General features: G+C 41.8%; 3 protein-coding genes across 3 annotated transcripts in view; all 3 read left to right on the top strand.

Annotated features, from left to right (window-relative positions):
• LOC133619319 (uncharacterized) overlaps positions 1–23,523 on the top strand; it is a 455,654-nt gene that overhangs the window by 222,424 nt on the left and 209,707 nt on the right. The gene's annotated exons all lie outside the window — the stretch shown is intronic.
• LOC133619862 (uncharacterized) overlaps positions 1–23,523 on the top strand; it is a 498,075-nt gene that overhangs the window by 79,346 nt on the left and 395,206 nt on the right. The gene's annotated exons all lie outside the window — the stretch shown is intronic.
• Positions 12,296–23,439, top strand: LOC133619299 (uncharacterized). The gene is made up of 2 exons (XM_061980266.2): positions 12,296–12,450; positions 21,428–23,439. Exons 1-2 carry the CDS (start codon positions 12,348–12,350, stop codon positions 22,726–22,728), a joined length of 1,404 nt encoding a protein of 467 aa, XP_061836250.1. The 5' UTR covers positions 12,296–12,347; the 3' UTR covers positions 22,729–23,439.

Here is a 23,523-nt window from a genome sequence, read left to right on the forward strand (position 1 = left end):
AAAGCCAGCTTTTTTTTTATTTACGTCAGCTGGCCAAGGTTAAAAACCTTCTTTCTAGGCTACAGTTTGAGACAGTAATCCATGCCCTTATCACATCTGGGCTGGATTACTGTAACTCTTTGTATTTTGGAATTAGTCAATCCTCCCTCTCACGTCTGCAGCTGGTCCAAATGCAGCTGCCCGACTTCTAACTAACACAAGAAAAAGAGAGCACATTACTCCTGTTTTAGCCTCCCTCCACTGGCTGCCTGTGTCTTATAGAGTCCATTTTAAAATGATCTTACTCGTTTTTAAATCCTTACGTGGTCTTGCCCCACCTTACCTCTCTGAGCTGCTCCACCTCTATACCCCCACCCGGTCTCTTCAGGTCAGCTGATCAGCTGATCCTGGATGTACCCAAATCAAAGCGCACGCTTAGAGGGGACAGGGCCTTCTCTGTTGCGGGCCCCAAACTCTGGAACGATCTCCATCTCCATGTGAGACAGGCCCTTTCTTTGGCTACTTTTAAGACCCTTCTTAAAACCCATTTTTATTCACTGGCTTTTAACCCAGCATGAGACTTTAAACTGTTTTTAACTGTCTTTAACTTAAATGACCCACTGTTACTACCCCCAACAAAACATGGGCCCTGGAGGGAACGTCTCCCCTGCGCTCCTCGACCACGGTCTGGGAGCCCACAAACAGGAAAGGTGTAAAGCAACCCTTGCAGAGCGGCGACTCCCTGTTTAAAGTGTCACCTTTATTGTTAGTTTAGAAGCCCAAATACCTCCATATTGCACTTCACGCACCCTCTTTATTAACCAGTAGAATTGTCCTTTGTTGCCTTTCTTCCTCTCCACCATGTTATTGCTTGTATGCACTTTGTGTGTGCGTTTTGACACACTCAACATCATGCGCCTCGGCTCTGTAGTCACCGCCGCACAGCGGCATTCAGATGAAAGAACGGCACCGGTACTTTTCAAAGGTGCTATAGTGCCGATTTCAATTGATTAGTACCACGATACTTAAAGGGGAACATTATCACCAGACCTATGTAAGCGTCAATATATACCTTGATGTTGCAGAAAAAAGACCATATATTTTTTTAACCGATTTCCGAACTCTAAATGGGTGAATTTTGGCGAATTAAACACCTTTCTAATATTCGCTCTCGTCATGTGACGTCACATCGGGAAGCAATCCGCCATTTTCTCAAACACAGAGTCAAATCAGCTCTGTTATTTTCCATTTTTTCGACTGTTTTCCGTACCTTGGAGACATCATGCCTCGTCGGTGTGTTGTCGGAGGGTGTAACAACACGAACAGGGACGGATTCAAGTTGCACCAGTGGCCCAAAGATGCAAAAGTGGCAAGAAATTGGACGTTTGTTCCGCACACTTTACCGACGAAAGCTATGCTACGACAGAGATGGCAAGAATGTGTGGATATCCTGCGACACTCAAAGCAGATGCATTTCCAACGATAAAGTCAAAGAAATCTGCCGCCACACCCCCATTGAATCTGCCGGAGTGTGTGAGCAATTCAGGGACAAAGGACCTCGCTAGCACGGCAAGCAATGGCGGCAGTTTGTTCCCGCAGACGAGCGAGCTAAACCCCCTGGATGTCTTGGCTCACACCGTCCCTTAAACTGGACAGATCAGCTTTCAGGAAGAGAGCGCGGATGAGGGTATGTCTACAGAATATATTAATTTATGCAAATTGGGCTGTCTGCACTCTCAAAGTGCATGTTGTTGCCAAATGTATTTCATATGCTGTAAACCAAGTTCATAGTTGTTAGTTTCCTTTAATGCCAAACAAACACATAACAATCGTTGGTTAGAAGGCGATCGCCAAATTCGTCCTCGCTTTCTCCCGTGTCGCTGGCTGTCGTGTCGTTTTCGTCGGTTTCGCTTGCATACGGTTCAAACCGATATGGCTCAATAGCTTCAGTTTCTTCTTCAAGTTCGTTTTCGCTACCTGCCTCCACACTACAACCATCCGTTTCAATACATGCGTAATCTGTTGAATCGCTTAAGCCGCTGAAATCCGAGTCTGAATCCGAGCTAATGTTGCTATAGCTTGCTGTTTTATGCGCCATGTTTGTTTGTATTGGCATCACTATGTGACGTCACAGGAAAATGGACGGGTGTATATAACGATGGTTAAAATCAGGCACTTTGAAGCTTTTTTTAAGGGATATTGCGTGATGGGTAAAATTTTGAAAAAAACTTCGAAAAATAAAATAAGCCACTGGGAACTGATTTTTAATGGTTTTAACCCTTCTGAAATTGTGATAATGTTCCCCTTTAACCAGTAGAATTGTCCTTTGTTGTCTTTCTTCCTCTCCACCATGTTATTGCTTGTATGCACTTTGTGTGTGCGTTTTGACACACTCAACATCATGCGCCTCGGCTCTGTAGTCACCGCCGCACAGCGGCATTCAGATGAAAGAACGGTACCGGCACTTTTCAAAGATGTTATAATACTGATTTCAATTGATTAGTACCACAATACTTTATTAGTAGCAGTATACTGTACAACCCTACTACACACACATACAGTACATAGAATAAAGTGTGTTTTTGTTGTTTGTGTCTTGCAGACGTCCAGCAGTTGATTGGTCATCCAGAAGAAGTTTCCCCTCAGTTAGGGGGGAGCTCCACTTTGAAGCAGGAGACTCCACAACCACCCTGCATTAAAAAGGAAGAGGAGGAACTCTGCATCACTCAGGAGGGAGAGTGTCTTCTAGGACGAGAGGAAGCTGATTACACCAAGTTTCCACTGAGTATTCTCTCTGTGAAGACTGAAGATGATGAAGAGAAACCACAAGTAGACAACCTCTTAGCTCCACTCTCAGATAGTGAGGCTGAAGACGAGGTTGAAGAACCTGTGAGCAGCGATAAAGACTGTGAAGGTGATATGAGGACTCACACTGACAACAAACACTCTGAATGCTCTACAAAGAAGAGAGGTAAAACATGTTTGAGCTGCACAGTTTGTGCTGAAAGTTTTACTAAAAAGAGCCATTTGACTCAACACATGAGAACACATATGGGCGAAAAACCATTTAAGTGTTCAGTTTGTGGCAAAAGCTTTTCTCGAAAGAGCTCTTTGACACCACACATGAGAACACACACGGGTGAAAAACCTTTTAATTGTTCAGTTTGTGGCAAAAGCTTTTCTCGAGATAGCCATTTGACTCAACACATGAGTACACACACAGGTGAGAAAACATGTAATTGTTCACTTTGTGGCAAAATATTTACTCGAAATACCTCTTTGATTGAACACATGAGAACACACACAGGTGACAAAACATGTAATTGTTCAGTTTGTGGGAAAATATTTTCTGCTAAGAGGTATTTGACTGAACACATGAGAACACACACAGGTGAAAAACCATTTAGTTGTTCAGTTTGTGGCAAAAGCTTTTCTGTTAAGAGCACTTTGATTGAACACATGAGAACACACACAGGTGAAAAACCATTTGAGTGTTCAGTTTGTGGTAAAAGCTTTCCTTATAACCGCTCTTTGTGGCAACACATGAGGACACACTCTGGAGAAAAAACATTTAGTTGTTCAGTGTGCTGTAAAAGGTTCCCACGTAACGCAGCTGCAGTGAGACACTCAAGAACACACAAGGGAAAATAACCAATTAGCTGTTTAGTTTGTGGTATGTTGCTCATATGTGGCGACATCCACCCTACCCAGGACCTCCTCACTGCTTCTTTCACAAATATCTGAGGTATTCGTACAAACTTGGATTAGATGAAGCATAATCTTATCTACTCATGACCCCATGTCTTCTCTGTATCTGAAACCTTCCTGAACAGTAAGATAGATGATGCTTCAAGTGCTTGGTTACTCCTTCTTCACTCCAGGGACCTGGGGCCTCATGTGTCAAGTTTGTGCACGCTCAAAAACCTGCACTCCACCCTTTTTCACTGCAAAGTTGAGATGTACCAAAACTGACGTTGATGCATAAGTGATGCTGGGTAATTGTTTGCATAACAAACTGCCAACTTTTACTCCTCAGACTGATTGATGTGCAAATCAGAGACATGTGAACAATTAACCCCCAACACCCACAACCCAACCCCCACCTCCCTCGACATTCGGGCATAACAGGTTCAATCCGGCCCGCGAGATGAGTTTGCGAAGTGTAAAATTCAGCTGTTGTTTTAATGAAAGAAACTGCTGTTCTAAATGTGTCCACTGGATGTCGCAATAGTAATTATGTAATTCTGTTAGCAAGCAAATAGTTTATTAAAGTTAAAGTACCAATGATTGTCGCACACACACTAGGTGTGGAGAAATGATTCTCTGCATTTGACCCATCACCCTTGATCACCCCCTGGGAGGTGAGGGGAGCATAGTGAAGTGGAATCATTTTTGGTGATTTAACCCCCAATTCCAACCCTTGATGCTGAGTGCCAAGCAGGGAGGTAATGGCTCCCATTTTTATAGTCTTTGGTATGACTCGGCCGGGGTTTGAACTCCCGACCTACCGATCTCAGGGCGGACACTCTAACCACTAAGCCACATACCGGGGCGAGCAAGTATACCAAGCAAGAGTTACACGGTAAAGTGGGGCTGTGACTCCTCCCCCTCCACCCAACAGGAGTAAAATAACCAATCAGTAACCCCACTCGTATAGCTCGGTTGGTAGAGTGGCCGTGGCCAGCAACTTGAGGGTTCCGGGTTCGATTCCCGCTTCTGCCATCCTAGTCACTGCCGTTGTGTCCTTGGGCAAGACACTTTACCCACCTGCTCCCAGTGCCACCCACACTGCTTTAAAAATGTAACTTAGATATTGTGTTTCACTATGTAAAGTGCTTTGAGTCACTAGAGAAAAGCGCTATATAAATATAATTCACTTCACTTCACCTAAAATGCAGCATGAGACACTGCACACTGATATAGTTCTGTGAAAATGATTGTCTTCTGTGCAAATGTAAAGAAAGTGAACAGTGTGTGATTTACTGCAATACTGTCAGTCTTTTAAATTATTTGTGTATATAGTAGAGAATATAGGATATACTTTATGTCAAAAAGGGATGACATATAAATTTAATATGGAAAAAAAATAAAAAAAGAATGTAGGTCCCGCCCCCTGACTTCCGGTGTATATGTCCCGCCTTCTGACATCTGGCTAAGATTTGACAGATCAATCTATGAAGGATGTGTCTATTTTAATGTATTTAATTTGACAGGCCTTTGAAAGATGTGAAAACAATAATCTATATATTTACTGTATTGAATATGAATTTATTGCAGCTATAGTCACTGTGTGTAGACTTGAAGGGGGTCTCGTACCCTTAGTAAGGGCTTTTTTCTAACAGGAAAATTTGGGGTTTGTTTTATCAAATTTTCCGTGAATTGAGATAAAGATGACCTGTTATCAAAGCCCTACAAGGGGGGGTGTGGGGGTGTGGGGGTCCCCACCCTCCTGTCTGTTGTAGTCTAAAACTGATCTTGACAGCTGTTGATTGATGAAAGAAAAGTAGAAGCAGTCATATAAGCATGCGCGGAATCCCATTAATTAAATCAAATGTGCTGGGTGGTAGGAATGGGAACAGTCACATTCTTCATGATTGAATGTAACCACGCTCCCCATCGTTGGATGATGCTGAGACAATTGATCATACAATGACTTCTCATTCCTTCAGTTTCTACTTAACACTGACCACTATTTTCAAGAATGCTACATTTAGTCTTACTTTATATCATAGTCAAACTAAGGAAGTTATGAATAAGTCTATCTTTGTTTCTGAAATATATCTCGATTTTAAATACCGCCAACAGTTTATATATTTTTTTACCAACATGAAAATATACTGTTCAACACTAGTTTTAACAATACTACAAATAATATTAAAGTCATGTTGTTGACTGTTTGGTTTAGTTTAGGTTTTAAGCCACATCTTGCAGTTAAAAAAGATGAAGAATTAGTTTCACATGAATGGTAAATGTTTAAAGCTATTAATGCCAAAGTGTTTCAAATCTTCCCATACTACCTTTTTAAACTTTAAATGTATACTTTTTATCATTGTAAGATTTTCAGGAAAATATAATTAGTTTATTTTTCATTGATCCATGCCTTGGGTAATCCACATATTTTTTTAAAAATATAACACAATGTTTTTAATTGCCTGTCACTACATTGTAGGAATATTGATAGTTTTTTTCTTTTTGTAATGTTCACATGTTTAATATACGTATTGTGGATTTAAGTTTTTCCAAGTTGAATCATTGGTATTACAATTGTACACCATGCACATGTGTGCATTAGTACACACCGTGATAAGCAGGGTACTCCTACTACATTTGTTCATTTATTCATTAAAATGATGTTAAACCAGACTCAAACCTGCTCACCCAATTACTTTTTTCAAAGGCTTTTTCTGTTTCCTTTTCTCTCACTACTCAGTTTGTGTCATGACTTGGTCCTGGGTGTTTGCTTTTCCGGAATGCAACGGAAAGTTGGCTCGGGCGAGACGGGAATGTAAATACATGATTTATTTAATATATCAAAATAAAGTACAAACGAAAAGCGCGCACAGTGGCGGAGAACAAACTATGAAACCAAAAGACTATAGCATTAATAAACAAAACTTACTTGGCATGGACTAAAAGGAGCAGCATGAACGATGGACATGAAATCAAGTGTCAGAAATGTGCAGAGCATAATTGTGGGATGTCACCAGACAGACAAACTGAAAACAATGAACTTAAATACTACAGACATGATTAACGAAAACAGGTGCGTGACTCAAAACGTGAAACAGGTGCGTGACGTGACAGGTGAAAACTAATGGGTTGCTATGGTGACAAACAAGAGTGCACAATGAGTCCAAACGTGGAACAGGTGAAACTAATGGGTAATCATGGAAACAAGACAAGGGAGTGAAAAGCCAGAAACTAAAGAGTCCAATAACTAAACAAAACATGATTACACAGACATGACAGTTTGTCAGTGTTTTAGCAAGTGTGTTTTTCAAAACCTATTCATAATGTTCAACATTTTAGGATTTTATTATTTTTTGGTAGCAATATTAAGGAGAACAGGTGATTCAGGAAGCGGTATATGTCATAAAAGGGCTGCAGGTAGCTTTGCTAAGCAGACTAGTCAGCGTTTAACTCAACCTTGTTTCGCAGACAGACAGCATTGACAAGGGAATGATGGCTGAGTCTTACCACAAACTATGCAAAGGTCTAGGGATGCTGGAGGAGCCACGCCCAATCAAGCTCAAACCTGATGCAGATCCACTTTTACTAACAACGCGGAGACGTTTTCCTATTCCTTTTAATGGGCAAAGTGAGGGAAGAGTTGGAAAAAATAGAAAAGATGGAAGTCATCTCAAAAGTAGAAGAGCCAACTGATTGGTGTTCTGGGATGGTGCCAGTTCCGTCAAAAAATGGCTCTGTGCGCATCTGCGTAGACGCTTAGCCCCCTCAACAGAGTGATCTGCAGAGAGACGTACATTCTACAGTCGGTGGAACACATACTAGGATGTCTTGCAGGTGCACAAGTCTTCAGGAAGTTGGATGCAAACAGAGCATTTTGGCTATTTACCAAGGTACACAACATTTATAACACCATTTGGACGTTTCCACCTTAACAGGCTACCCTTTGATATAGCCTCCGCACCCCAACACTTCAAGCGGCGGATGTGCATGATCCTCGACACATGTCACATGGACAATACGGACTCTGTGCTGTTCTTCTGCCCAAAGACAGGGAAGAGTAGAGGCCCGTGACGCTGAAGGAACAAAGGTATGCTCAAGTGGAAAACAAAGCATTGGCACGGACTTGGGGATGTGAAAGGTTCAGAGACTTTCTGATTTTCACAAAAAACTGATCAAAAGCCACTAGTTAGTTTATTAGGTCACCAAATGCTAACAGAGCTATACCTCCTAGAATACAGCCATTTAGACTTGGGCTCATGAGGTACCGTTATGACATCTCACACACACCAGACAAAGCACTACACACAGCAGACACAATGTCACAAGCTCCAGTAGCCTCGAACACAGAGCAAGACAAAGATTTAAAGGATGATACTGATGTGATAGGACACAAGTAGGGGATTTTATTGTTGATGTTTCGTTGCCATGCATGTTTTAGAGTGTTTTTATTGTTGTGGATTTTAGTTGCGTTCCCTCCGGGTACTCCGGCTTCCTCCCACCTCCAAAGACATGCACCTGGGGATAAGTTGATTGGCAACACTAAATTGGCCCTAGTGTGTGGATGTGAGTGTGAATGTTGTCTGTCTATCTGTGTTGGCCCTGCGATGAGGTGGCGACTTGTCCAGGGTGTACCCCGCCTTCTGCCCGATTGTAGCTGAGATAGGCTCCAGCGCCCCCCGCGACCCCAAAGGGAATAAGTGGTAGAAAATGGATGGATGGATGGATTTTAATTGCATGTTTTTATTGCTGTGGAATTTGATTGTAATTTTAGTTGCATGTTTTTACACTTTGTGGACTTTGATTGTATTTTTAATAGCATGTTGTTATTCTTTGTGGACTTTGCTGGCATTTTAAGACGTTGCCCCTTTTAGCTTGTTGCCCCTGACAACCAAAGTGCCCAATCAGACTACACCTGAGAACAGCCGCACCTGTGGAGCATTAAGGCTGCACACATTTAAAAGGGAAGAGCGTCAGAGAGAAGGCAGGGACGAGGAAGGAAGAGCGACCGCGGGAAGCGCGACGGAGGGAAGCGGAAGCGACGGGGGGGGACGCCCGCAGGCTGGGAGGGAATCCAGGACTACACAGCAGACCCCGCAAGCTACCGGAGTGAACCCCAAGAAGCCCACAACACGCAGGGGCAGAGTTCCGAAGTAAGTGTCGTGGATTGCAATTCAGGGACAAAGGCCCTTGGTAGCACGGCAAGCAATGGCGGGAGTTTGTTCCCGCAGACGAGCGAGCTAAACCCCCTATCGACCCTAGCTTCCCTGGCCTGTTGACATCAACTCCAAAACTGGACAGATCAGCTTTCAGGAAAAGAGCGCGGATGAGGGTATGTCTACAGAATATATTAATTGATGAGAATTGGGCTGTCTGCACTCTCAAAGTGCATGTTGTTGCCAAATGTATTTCAAATGCTGTAAACCTAGTTCATAGTTGTTAGTTTCCTTTAATGCCAAACAAACACATACCAATCGTTGGTTAGAAGGCGATCGCCGAATTCGTCCTCGCTTTCTCCCGTGTCGCTGGTTGTCGTGTCGTTTTCGTCGGTTTCGCTTGCATACAGTTCAAACCGATATGGCTCAATAGCTTCAGTTTCTCCTTCAATTTCGTTTCCGCTACCTGCCTCCACACTACAACCATCCGTTTCAATACATGCGTAATCTGTTGAATCGCTTAAGCCGCTGAAATCCGAGTCTGGATCCGAGCTAATGTCGCTATAGCTTGCTGTTCTATCCGCCATGTTTGTTTGTGTTGGCTTCACTATGTGACGTCACAGGAAAATGGACGGGTGTATATAACGATGGTTAAAACCAGGCACTTTGAAGCTTTTTTTAGGGATATTGCGTGATGGGTAAAATTTTGAAAAAAATTCTAAAAATATAATAAGCCACTGGGAACTGATTTTTAATGGTTTTAACCCTTCTGAAATTGTGATAATGTTCCCCTTTAAGCATTAAATACGACGACAAACCCTTGTCGTCTCACACAACGTGTTCCCGGCGTGGCGCAGTGGGAGAGTGGCCGTGCGCAACCCGAGGGTCCCTGGTTCAATCCCCACCTAGTACCAACCTCGTCATGTCCGTTGTGTCCTGAGCAAGACACTTCACCCTTGCTCCTGATGGCTGCTGGTTAGCGCCTTGCATGGCAGCTCCCGCCATCAGTGTATGAATGGGTAAATGTGGAAGTAGTGTCAAAAGCGCTTTGAGTACCTTGAAGGTAGAAAAGCGCTATACAAGTACAACCCATTTATCATTCATTTATCTACAAAGCAATTAACTACCGGCTCCCACCTACTGATACGGAAGAGTATTACACGGTTACGCTGCCGAGCTCTAGACAGCACTGACACACAACAACGGCACATAATTTGCAGATTATAATTAGTGGTTGGCAAAAAATATGTTTAACCCAAATATGTGAATTTACATAATCTCCCACGGCACACCAGACTGTATCACAGTGGTTGAAAAACACTGATGTAGAGATTGCCAAATTAACGCCCATACGGTCAAAGGAAGTAATCAGTACCTAAAAATCTATTTTTGCTAGGCACGGCATCCCAGATCTATTTTATACTGGTAATGGGCCACAATTTACAGATCAGAAATTTGCTGAGTTTTCAAAAAAAAAAAAAAAAAAAAAAGTATGGGTTTGAGCTAACGCGTTAACGCATGTGATTATTAAAAAGAATATATGGCGTTACCATAAATGAATGATGATTAATCACAGTGTTGGTTTTGACCGGCGCAGGAAGGCAGTGCGCATTGCACAGGCAGCGATGACGTCACACACCAGTGGTAGAGGGATGTGCTCTGCGCCCACTTTCGCTTCAAAACAAACCTCGATGGAACTTCAGATAAAACTGAGATTATTAGTCAGTAATGCAGCGACAAACTTTCTTATCATCGGCCATTGGCGTTGTTAGGCCTATTTTAGGGGGGCTCAAGCCCCCCTAAAATATTCTTAAGCCCCCTTAAATAATTTGGTGTTTTTTGGGTTTTTTTTTACAAATAAATGCCGACATATTCATTATAAAGTGGCCCAAATATGAGTTTAAATAAATAATCATATAACCTGTTATTATTCACTCAGTTTCCCCTCACTTCGTAGCGTAAGGTAGAGAGCCCCTTTCGTGCGTCGGTATCCAATCCATTCCACTTGTTCATATAGAAAATGCTCACATCACTCAAATTCCAGCCCGCATTTTCTCTGCGACCTTGCTTGCGGTCCTGCAGGTGTACGAAGCACATTATCTTCCTTTACAATGAGTGAAGCTGCACAAAACCTTGTGTGTGCAATTGTAAATAATTTATTTTTTAAGTTTTGTGTTTCTTGTAGAATCTATATAAAGTAATATACATAAGCCTATTGTTAAAATAATGAAAAAAACATCATTAAATATATTTGTTTTATTGTATTGTTACATTAATAGCTGTTTTATTATTGTAGGATGGCTTGTTAAACATTTAATAGGATTTTCAGAGGGAGGAAAAACCAAGACATTTAATATAAAATGTAAAATGAATAAATACATAAAAAGAAAAAGAAAATATATGGTTAAAAGCCATCGTCCCGGGGAGCATTTCATTTCGTCCCGTACATTTTTTTTAAATAATAATAATAACAATGAATAATTTCTAAGTCTTTGTTAGCCGTTTGTGAAGTTTTGTGCTCGTGCGTAACATTCGCTCGCATCCTGTGCATCTCCTGGGGGCAAAGCCCCCCTGTCCTTAAAAGCTAGTGACGCCCCTGTCATCGGCACACATCAAGTTTCAAATAGAATCAAAGAATCAGGACGCACTTTGTCCTGTATGTTTATTAAGTAAGTGGCCAACAGAGCCCATTATTTTGTTTCATGTTCCCGGGTTGGTGTAAGAGAAAAAGGTCAATGGTGACGTCACACGCCAGTTTTGACACAGCAGTTTGGCTCCAGTCGCCAACACGCACCGAGCAGGCATCTTGTCAGTGCAGCAGATAACTAAAGTCAGTGTACAAAAGTGAAAATAGAAGTGTTCTGCTGTCTATGCTTGCAATAAGAGCAATATTTATGTGAGCGTGTTTGTTTCCTCACTGAGTGCAGTTGGTCCGAGGTCGAGTACAAGTCATCCTTCAATGAGGATATTACTGATAAAAGTCAAGAGGAAAAAACGTGAAAAGGGTGAAATGCTATAATGTTGAAAATGTATACTGGGGTTGTGTGAGTTTCACACTTTCACAAGACTTACTTTGTGAAACAAACTTGCCGTTTGCTTGAACCCACTAAAAGACAGAATACAACATTGTCGACTTTTGTTGAATTTCTTTCTCCAAAGTATTTTGATATCAAAAAATGTTTTCGCGATAAGAAGCACTTAAATTAAGAGCCAGAAATGTAAGAAAATATGAAAAGATCCGCTAGTTATTTAGAAGGTATTTTATTTTTTAAAGTGCAGTTGTCGATCGGAAGTTGCAAATTTCTGGCGCATGCGCAAACACATGGAACAGTGGTCAAACGGAAAGTCCAAGATGGCGGACTAAGTGACGTGGCTTTTCGGAGAAGTTTCACATTTACGATCTTATAGATTCAAAAATAGCATCAAATACCTCAACTATTCGCATTATCGTAAGCCCACCGAACGGACTTTGAGTGTGGAGCGATGACGTGTTATGTGAAGTGAAGATTGAAGACGTGATAGAAGATGGACGACTACTGCTATGCTAAGATGGCGACGTCCGCTAAAAGAGAAGATGAAAGAGAATCAACGCCACCAACGGAGAACAATCTGAAAAGCGAAGATGAAGGTGAGTGTGTTGCGTTCCCTCATTTGAAAGCTGATTGAATTCCAAGCCCTAAAAACAGAAACTAGCCGACTTTGTTGAACAATGTAAACAAAGAACCTCGATCCAAAATGTCTGAAATGTCTGTTAGAAGTTAGTAGCAGTAGTAAACAGTAGGCAAGCAACGATACTTGGTATAATCCTGCGTGAATCCGCCTTTATTGACCGTCATCCTGTGTGTGTGAGAATGTGTGTGTGTTTGTATCAGGGGCGTCACAAGACTTAATACTGTACTGAGGCACAAATAAGTCATGAGCGTGAGAAAAAAAAAACATATTCAGCACTTATTTATCAATAAAAAAAACATCGACATTGTGGACACTGCTTTTCGGCCTTGCCCCCAGTCTGATGTGTTTGCCACTGTGGCAACTGCTTTCTCAGTCTCATCTCTGGGGTGTGGTCTCTCTTGGATGCCTTCCTCCTCTCTCTCCTTTTCTCCTGATTCAGCTTGCTCAATTTCTCCTACACTCGGCTTCTCCTGCCTGGTGCAACATACAAAATATTGAATAAGGTTAACTGTCGCCTCAAATAACCTTTACAACTAACATTTATCAAATCTGCAAGTCAACACTCAATCAATGTTTATTTATATGGCCCTAAATCACAAGTGTCTCAAAGGGCTGCACAAGCCACAACGACATCCTCGGTTCAGATCCCACATCAGGGCAAGGAAAAACTCAACCCAATGGGACAATGAGAAACCTTGGAGAGGACCGCAGATGTGGGGACCCCCCTAGGGCGACCGGTGCAATGGACGTCGAGTGGATCTAGCATAATATTGTGAGAGTCCAGACCATAGTGGATCCAACATAATAGTGAGAGTCCAGTCCATAGTGGACCTAGCATAATATTGTGAGAGTCCAGACCATAGTGGATCCAACATAATAGTGAGAGTCCAGTCCATAGTGGATCTAGCATAATATTGTGAGAGTCCAGACCATAGTGGATCCAACATAATAGTGAGAGTCCAGTCCATAGTGAATATAACATAATAGTGAGAGTCCAGTTCATAGTGGATCTAACATAATAGTGAGAGTCCAGTCCATAGTGGATCTAACATAATAGTGAGAGTCCAGTCCATAGTGGATCTAACATAATAGTGAGAGTCCAGTCCATAGTGGATCTAACATAATAGTGTGAGAGTCCAGTCCATAGTGGATCTAACATAATAGTGAGAGTCCAGTCCATAGTGGATCTAACATAATAGTGTGAGAGTCCAGTCCATAGTGGATCTAACATAATATTGTGACAGTCCAGTCCATAGTGGATCTAGCATAATATTGTGAGAGTCCAGTCCATAGTGGATCTGACATAATAGTGAGAGTCCAGTCCATAGTGGATCTAACATAATAGTGTGAGAGTCCAGTCCATAGTGGATCTAACATAATATTGTGACAGTCCAGTCCATAGTGGATCTAGCATAATATTGTGAGAGTCCAGTCCATAGTGGATCTAGCATAATATTGTGAGAGTCCAGTCCATAGTGGATAAATAAATAAATAAATGATAAATGGGTTGTACTTGTATAGCGCTTTTCTACCTTCAAGGTACTCAAAGCGCTTTGACACTACTTCCACATTTACCCATTCACACACACATTCACACACTGATGCAGGGAGCTGCCATGCAAGGCGCTAACCAGCACCCATCAGGAGCAAGGGTGAAGTGTCTTGCTCAGGACACAACGGACATGACGAGGTTGGTACTAGGTGAGGATTGAACCAGGGACCCTCGGGTTGCGCACGGCCACTCTTCCACTGCGCCACGCCGATCTAACATAATAGTGAGAGTCCAGTCCATAGTGGATCTAACGTAATAGTGAGAGTCCAGTCCATAGTGGATCTAACATAATAGTGTAAGAGTCCAGTCCATAGTGGATCCAACATAATAGTGAGAGTCCAGTCAATAGTGGATCCAACATAATAGTGAGAGTCCAGTCCATAGTGGATCTAACAATAATAGTGAGAGTCCAGTCCATAGTGAATCTAACATAATAGTGAGAGTCCAGTCCATAGTGGATCTAACATAATAGTGAGAGTCCAGTCCATAGTGGATCCAACATAATAGTGAGAGTCCAGTCCATAGTGGATCTAACATAATAGTGAGAGTCCAGTCCATAGTGGATCTAATATAATAGTGAGAGTCCAGTCCATAGTGGATCTAACATAATAGCGAGAGTCCAGTCCATAGTGGATCTAACATAATAGTGAGAGTCCAGTCCATAGTGGATCTAACATAATAGTGAGAGTCCAGTCCATAGTGGATCTAACATAATAGTGAGAGTCCAGTCCATAGTGGATCCAACATAATAGTGAGAGTCCAGTCCATAGTGGATCTAACATAATAGTGAGAGTCCAGTCCATAATGGATCCAACATAATAGTGAGAGTCCAGTCCATTGTGGATCCAACATAATAGTGAGAGTCCAGTCCATAGTGGATCTAACATAATAGTGAGAGTCCAGTCCATAGTGGATCTAACATAATAGTGAGAGTCCAGTCCATAGTGGATCTAACATAATAGCGAGAGTCCAGTCCATAGTGGATCTAACATAATAGTGAGAGTCCAGTCCATAGTGGATCTAACATAATAGTGAGAGTCCAGTCCATAGTGGATCTAACATAATAGTGAGAGTCCAGTCCATAGTGGATCTGACATAATAGTGAGAGTCCAGTCAATAGTGGATCTAACATAATATTGTGAGAGTCCAGTCCATAGTGGATCTAACATAATAGCGAGAGTCCAGTCCATAGTGGATCTAACATAATAGTGAGAGTCCAGTCCATAGTGGATCTAACATAATAGTGAGAGTCCAGTCCATAGTGGATCTGACATAATAGTGAGAGTCCAGTCCATAGTGGATCTAACATAATAGTGAGAGTCCAGTCCATAGTGGATCTAACATACCGTATTTTCCGCACTATAAGGCGCACCGGATTATTAGCCGCACCTTCTATGAATTACATATTTCATAATTTTGTCCACCAATAAGCCGCCCCGGACTATAAGCCGCGCCTACGCTGCGCTAAAGTGAATGTAAAAAAAAACGCTGCGCTAAAGTGAATGTCAAAAAAACAGTCAGATAGTTCAGTCAAACTTTAATAAAATATTGAAAACCAGCGTTCTAACAACTCTGTCCCAAAATGTACGCAAATGTGCAATCACAAACATAGTAAAATTCAAAATGGTGTAGAGCAATAAATAGCAACATAATGTTGCTCGAACGTTAATGTCACAACACACAAAATAAACATAGCGCTCACCTTCTGAAGTTATTCTTCATTCGTAAATCCTTCGAATTCTTCGTCTTCGGTGTCCGAATTGAAAAGTTGCGCAAGCGTGGGATCCAAAAATGGCCGGCTCCGCCTCGTCGAAGTCATCGGATTCAGTGTCGCTGTTGTTGTGCAGCAGTTCTGTGAATCCTGCCTTCCGGAAAGCTCGGACCACAGTTGTGACCGAAACTATCTGCCCAGGCATTTACGATCCACTGGCAGATGTTGGCGTATGTCGACCGGCGCTATCTGCCCGTCTTAGTGAAGGTGTGTTCGCCTTCGGAGCTGTGTGAAAAAAGCCACCCGGCCTCTTCGCGTAAACTTCCCTTAACCACTCGCTCATCTTTTCTTCATCCATCCATCCCTTCGAGTTAGCTTTTATGATGACGCCGGCTGGAAAGGTCTCTTTTGGATGGGTGGAAGTTAGCATGGCAAGCTAGAACCACAGTGAAGGATGACTCCTCATTCCCTGTGGTGCGAATATTCACCGTACGTGCTCCCGTTCCACAGTGCAGTTCACAGGAATATCAGTTGCTGTGAAATACGGTAGTAATCCGTGTGCGGATGGAGAGATTGCGTCTTTTTATGATCCGGATCCTTGTCGCGTAGTAGGAGCCATTTTGTGGTCTTTACAGATGTAAACAGGAAATGAAACGTATGGTGATATCCGCGCGTTTTTTCTTCTTCTTCCGGGGGCGGGTGAAGCGCTTCCTGTTCTATGGGGGCGGGTGCTTTCCTTGGCGGTTGCTTGCGTAGAAGAAGAAGCGCTTCCTGTTCTACCGGGAAAAAAGATGGCGGCTGTTTACCGAAGTTGCGAGATCGAAACTTTATGAAAATTAATCGTAATAAAGCGCACCGGGTTATAAGGCGCACTGTTAGCTTTTGAGAAAATTTGTGGTTTTTAGGTGCGCCTTATAGTGCGGAAAATACGGTAATATTGTGAGAGTCCAGTCCATAGTGGATCTAACATAATAGCGAGAGTCCAGTCCATAGTGGATCTAACATAATAGTGAGAGTCCAGTCCATAGTGGATCTAACATAATAGTGAGAGTCCAGTCCATAGTGGATCTAACATAATATTGTGAGAGTCCAGTCCATAGTGGATCTAACATAATAGTGAGAGTCCAGTCTAGTGTGGATCTGACATAATAGTGAGAGTCCAGTCCATAGTGGATCTAACACAGTGGTTCTTAACCTGGGTTCGATGGAACCCTAGGGGTTCGGTGAGTCGGCCTCAGGGGTTCGGCGGAGGTCAAAACACACCCGACTCATCGTGTAAATACAAACTTCTCCTTATCGGCGTGTTACGGATACGGCAACAGCTGACTGGTTTGCAGGTGTGTAATTTGTTGTGAGTTTATGCACTGTGTTGGTTTTGTTCTTTGAACAAGGTGATGTTCATGCACGCTTCATTTTGTGCACCAGTAAAAAAAACATGGTAACACTTTAGTATGGGGAACATATTCACCATTAATTAGTTGCTTATTAACATGCAAATTAATAACATATTGGCTCTTAACTAGTCATTATTAAGTACTTATTAATGCCTTATTCGGCATGGCCTTATTATAACCCTAACCCTCTAACCCTGACCCGAACCCTCTAACCCTAACCCTAACCAAATAACTCTAAATTAAGTCTTTATTACTTAGAATATGTTCCCCTAGTGTCCAAATTACTCTAAATTAAGTCTTTGTTACTTAGAATATGTTCCCCATACTAAAGTGTTACCAAAACCATACAACTTTGTCTTGAATTTGAACATTTTTAAATTTTTCACCAAAGAAGGGTTCGGTGAATGTTAGTTAGTTAGTTTTGCGATTTATTTCAATATTGACTTTTTCCCCACTGTTAATTTGTAGTATCCTAATGTCCATCGAAGCAGATGTTTTCTACTTTCTGTGATTCTAGCTGAACTTTTCTGAGTCTATGACAAGTCATGTAAACATTGATCCATCATTCTGGCAAGGCACTAAATGAATGGCCATGAAACACTACACACTAGGGTTGTCCCAATACCAACAATTTAGTACTGGTACCGGTACTAAATGTATAGATAATTCTCCAAATAAAGGGAGCTATGAAAAATGTCAATATTGGCTTTATTTTAACAGAAAATCTTACACTACATTCAGGGTTTCCCGCAGCTCTTTTTTGTTAAGGCGGCCGCCTTAACAACAAAGAGCCACCGCCTAAACAAACGTCTTAACAAGCCCTGTCAGTACGTCTCTCTGCTGTGCTGCTGTCCCCCAGCATTGTCCCACCCACAGAGCCATCTGATTGGTTACACGCAGAGCGGTAACAGCCAATCAGCAGTGCTTATTCAGAGCGCATGGCACAGGCAGGCAGAGAGGAGAGACGGTGGGGTGAGCAGAAAGGTGTTTAGCAGGTAAGCATAATGCTGCGGACTCGCCCCAAATTATAATAAACACCTCCCAAAACTACTAAACTACTAGTAACATCACTATGAGCCCGTTGACGTTCTAAAAAACATAAGTGGCAGCTCAGCTCGCTCGCAGTCCATGAAGTGAAGGCTAATTAGTGTGTGTGTGTGTGTGTGTGTGTGTGTGTGTGTGTGTGTGTGTGTGTGTGTGTGTGTGTGTGTGTGTGTTACGGACAGCAGAGCCCTGTCTGTCTGAGAGAAAGACAAGCATTATTGACCTACAGTTAACAACTAAGTTATTTCACTTTACCTTTTTCTCTGTTAATTGAGCTGTGTTGAAGCAGCAAAAAATGACATTATGTTAAATGAAGAGTTTCGTGAAGCTGTCTCTGATAGTTTATATATTAATGTAACTGCATCATAAAGCCTACATGAACTCCATTGTGTTCAGGGATGAATAGTCTCTCCTATTGCTATTGTACTATTTTTTCAGTTATAGTTACATTAATCATTAGTAATGTATCAGACTAGTTTTGAATGGCAGGGTCCCTGCTATCACATGTTGATGAAAATATAACATTTACATAATAAAAATCAACTACAGGCTTCCCAAATGCTGTAATAAATTAAGCATGATGAGTTCAGCATATGTCAGCATGTGGCCCCACTTTTAACTCTGTTTTTCAAACACTTATTGCAAACGCTTACTTACAGTAAGTCATTAATTTGACTTTAGTCATTTTTTTGTCATTATTTTGACTTAGTAAGTCATTATTTTGTCAGTATTTTGACTTAGTAAATTACTAAGTCAATATATTGACTTAGTAAGTCATAATAATGACACACTTAGTATCTCAAGTAACTAGGACTGTTTTGTGTTTTGTTTTTACTTTATGGAAAAAAATATCGAGATATACAGGTAAAAGCCAGTAAATTAGAATATTTTGAAAAACTTGATTTATTTCAGTAATTGCATTCAAAAGGTGTAACTTGTACATTATATTTATTCATTGCACACAGACTGATGCATTCAAATGTTTATTTCATTTAATTTTGATGATTTGAAGTGGCAACAAATGAAAATCCAAAATTCCGTGTGTCACAAAATTAGAATATTACTTAAGGCTAATACAAAAAAGGGATTTTTAGAAATGTTGGCCAACTGAAAAGTATGAAAATGAAAAATATGAGCATGTACAATACTCAATACTTGGTTGGAGCTCCTTTTGCCTCAATTACTGCGTTAATGCGGCGTGGCATGGAGTCGATGAGTTTCTGGCACTGCTCAGGTGTTATGAGAGCCCAGGTTGCTCTGATAGTGGCCTTCAACTCTTCTGCGTTTTTGGGTCTGGCATTCTGCACCTTCCTTTTCACAATACCCCACAGATTTTCTATGGGGCTAAGGTCAGGGGAGTTGGCGGGCCAATTTAGAACAGAAATACCATGGTCCGTAAACCAGGCACGGGTAGATTTTGCGCTGTGTGCAGGCGCCAAGTCCTGTTGGAACTTGAAATCTCCATCTCCATAGAGCAGGTCAGCAGCAGGAAGCATGAAGTGCTCTAAAACTTGCTGGTAGACGGCTGCGTTGACCCTGGATCTCAGGAAACAGAGTGGACCGACACCAGCAGATGACATGGCACCCCAAACCATCACTGATGGTGGAAACTTTACACTAGACTTCAGGCAACGTGGATCCTGTGCCTCTCCTGTCTTCCTCCAGACTCTGGGACCTCGATTTCCAAAGGAAATGCAAAATTTGCATGGTTGGGTGATGGTTTGGGGTGCCATGTCATCTGCTGGTGTCGGTCCACTCTGTTTCCTGAGATCCAGGGTCAACGCAGCCGTCTACCAGCAAGTTTTAGAGCACTTCATGCTTCCTGCTGCTGACCTGCTCTATGGAGATGGAGATTTCAAGTTCCAACAGGACTTGGCGCCTGCACACAGCGCAAAATCTACCCGTGCCTGGTTTACGGACCATGGTATTTCTGTTCTAAATTGGCCCGCCAACTCCCCTGACCTTAGCCCCATAGAAAATCTGTGGGGTATTGTGAAAAGGAAGATGCAGAATGCCAGACCCAAAAACGCAGAAGAGTTGAAGGCCACTATCAGAGCAACCTGGGCTCTCATAACACCTGAGCAGTGCCAGAAACTCATCGACTCCATGCCACGCCGCATTAACGCAGTAATTGAGGCAAAAGGAGCTCCAACCAAGTATTGAGTATTGTACATGCTCATATTTTTCATTTTCATACTTTTCAGTTGGCCAACATTTCTAAAAATCCCTTTTTTGTATTAGCCTTAAGTAATATTCTAATTTTGTGACACACGGAATTTTGGATTTTCATTTGTTGCCACTTCAAATCATCAAAATTAAATGAAATAAACATTTGAATGCATCAGTCTGTGTGCAATGAATAAATATAATGTACAAGTTACACCTTTTGAATGCAATTACTGAAATAAATCAAGTTTTTCAAAATATTCTAATTTACTGGCTTTTACCTGTATATCGCCATTCAGCAAATGGATGTTATTTGGAAATTCTAATTAATTTTATTTATTATAAGATATTATTTGGTAATTTTTTAATAAATATGTGTTCAATGTAATCAGAGTCTGTAGTCTATTGATGATAGTGAGTGGGCAAGTAAGGAAAGGTAGTGGTAGCATGTGCAGGAGTGTTAATAGTATGGTGGATGTCCGGTTGTGTCCTGTGGAAATAATAAATAAAGTGAGCAAGTTGTAACTAATCGACGGCCTCGTCCTTCCGACCAAAAAGCGGAGCTTTAAGGACCCAGTGTTACCCCCGACAAAACATGGGCCCTGGAGGGAACGTCTCCCCTGTGCTCCTCGACCACGGTCTGGGAGCCAACAAACAGGAAAGGTGTAAAGCAACCCTTGCAGAGCGGCGGCTCCCTGTTTAAAGTGTCACCTTTATTGTTAGTTTAGAAGCCCAAGTACCTCCATATTGCACTTCACGCACGCTCTTTATCAACCAGTAGAATTGTCCTTTGTTGCCTTTCTTCCTCTCCACCATGTTATTGCTTGAATGCACTTTGTGTGTGCGTTTTGACACACTCAACATCATGCGCCTCGGCTCTGTCGTCACCGCCGCACAGCGGCATTCAGATGAAAGAACGGTACTGGTACTTTTCAAAGGTGGTATAGTACCGATTTCAATTGATTAGTACCACAGTACTTTATTAGTAGCAGTATACTGTACAACCCTACTACACACACATACAGTACATAGAAGAAATTGTGTCTTTGTTGTTTGTGTCTTGCAGACGTCCAGCAGCTGATCGGTGATCCAGAAGAAGTTTCCCCTCAGTTAGGGGGGAGCTCCACTTTGAAGCAGGATACTCCACAACCACCCTGCATTAAAAAGGAAGAGGAGGAACTCTGGATCACTCAGGAGGGAGAGTGTCTTCTAGGACGAGAGGAAGCTGATTACACCAAGTTTCCACTGAATGTTATCTTTGTGAAGACTGAAGATGATGAAGAGAAACCACAAGTAGACAACCTCTTAGCTCCACTATCAGATAGTGAGGCTGAAGACGAGGTTGAAGAACCTTTGAGCAGCAATAAAGACTGTGAAGGTGATATGAGGACTCACACTGACAACAAACACTCTGAATGCTCTACAAAGAAGAGAGGTCAAACATGTTTGAGCTGTTCAGTTTGTGGCAAAAGCTTTTCTGTTCAGAGGAATTTGACTCAACACATGAGAAGACACACAGGTGAAAAAACATGTATTTGTTCAGTTTGTGGCAAAAGCTTTTTTGGTAAGAGTAATTTGACTCAGCACATGAAAACACACACAGGTGAAAAACCATTTATGTGTTCAGTTTGTGGCAAAAGCTTTACTGTTAAGAGGAATTTGACTGAACACATGAGAACACACACAGGAGAAAAACCATATAGTTGTTCAGTTTGTGGCAAAAGCTTTTTTGGTAAAAATAGTTTGACTCAACACATGAGAACACACACAGGAGAAAAACCATTGAAGTGTTCAGTTTGTGGCAAAAGTTTTTCTCGAAATAGCCATTTGACGCAACACATGAGAACACACACAGGTGAAAAAAAATTTAACTGTTTGATTTGTGGTAAAAATTATTCTGTTAAGAGGAATTTGACTGAACACATGGTAACACACACAGGAGAAAAAACGTTTAATTGTTCAGTTTGTGGCAAAAGCTATTCTACTAAGAGGAGTTTGACTGAACACATGAGAACACACACAGGAGAAAAACCATTTATTTGTTCAATTTGTGGCAAAAGCTATTCTTTTAGGAGCAATTTGACTGAACACAAGAGAACGCACACAGGTGAAAAACCATTTAAGTGTTCAGTTTGTAGTAAAGACTTTTCTGTTAAGAGGAATTTGACGGAACACATGAGGGGACACACTGCACTAAGACCATTTAATTGTTCAGTTTGTGGTAAAAGCTTTCCTCATAACAGCTCCTTGTGTCGACACATGAGAACACACGCTGGAGAAAAAACATTTAGTTGTTCAGTGTGCTGTAAAAGGTTCCCACATAATGCAGACGTAGTAAAACACATGAGAACACACAAGGGAAAATAACCAATTAGCTGTTTAGTTTGTGGTATGTTGCTCATATGTGGCGACATCCACCCTACCCAGGACCTCCTCACTGCTTCTTTCACAAATATCTGAGGTATTCATACAAACTTGGATTATTTGAAGCATAATCTTATCTACTCATGACCCCATGTCTTCTCTGTATCTGAAACCTTCCTGAACAGTAAGATAGATGATGCTTCAAGTGCTTGGTTACTCCTTCTTCAGTCCAGGGACCTGGGGCCTCATGTGTCATGTTTGCGCACGCACTAAAACCTGCACTACACCCTTTTTCATGGCAAAGTTGAGATGTATCAAGTTGACTTGAAAATTCATAGCGGTCATTCGCACAATTCTACAGGCTGTGGATACTTAAGCGACATGCATTAGTGATGCTGGGTAACTGTTTGCATAACAAACTGCCAACTTTTACTCCTCAGACTGATTGATGTGCAAATCAGAGACATATGAACAATTAACACCCACAACCCAACCCCCACCTCCCTCGACATTCGGGCATAACAGGTTCAATCCGGCCCGCGAGATGAGTTTGCGAAGTGTAAAATTCAGCTTTTTTTTACTGAAGGAAACTGTTGTTCAAAATGTGTCCACTGGATGTCGCAATAGCAATTCTGTTAGGCAAGAAATAAGTTTATACCGGGGCGAGCAAGTATACCAAGCAAGAGGTACACGGTAAAGCGGGGCTATGACTCCCCCCCCCTCCACCCAACGTAAAACAGGAGTAAAATAAGCAATCAGTAACCCCACTTAAAATGCAGCATGAGACACTGCACACTG

This window comes from Nerophis lumbriciformis, linkage group LG20, assembly GCF_033978685.3.
Source record: "Nerophis lumbriciformis linkage group LG20, RoL_Nlum_v2.1, whole genome shotgun sequence".
Taxonomy (NCBI): Eukaryota; Metazoa; Chordata; class Actinopteri; order Syngnathiformes; family Syngnathidae; genus Nerophis; species Nerophis lumbriciformis.

Bases quoted from the DNA above. Each gene is read 5' to 3' on its own strand.
- LOC133619299 (XM_061980266.2), top strand. From the start codon at position 12,348: ATGGACGACTACTGCTATGCTAAGATGGCGACGTCCGCTAAAAGAGAA. The intron at 12,451-21,427 runs GTGAGTGTGTTG...TGTGTCTTGCAG, and splicing joins TCTGAAAAGCGAAGATGAAG to ACGTCCAGCAGCTGATCGGT.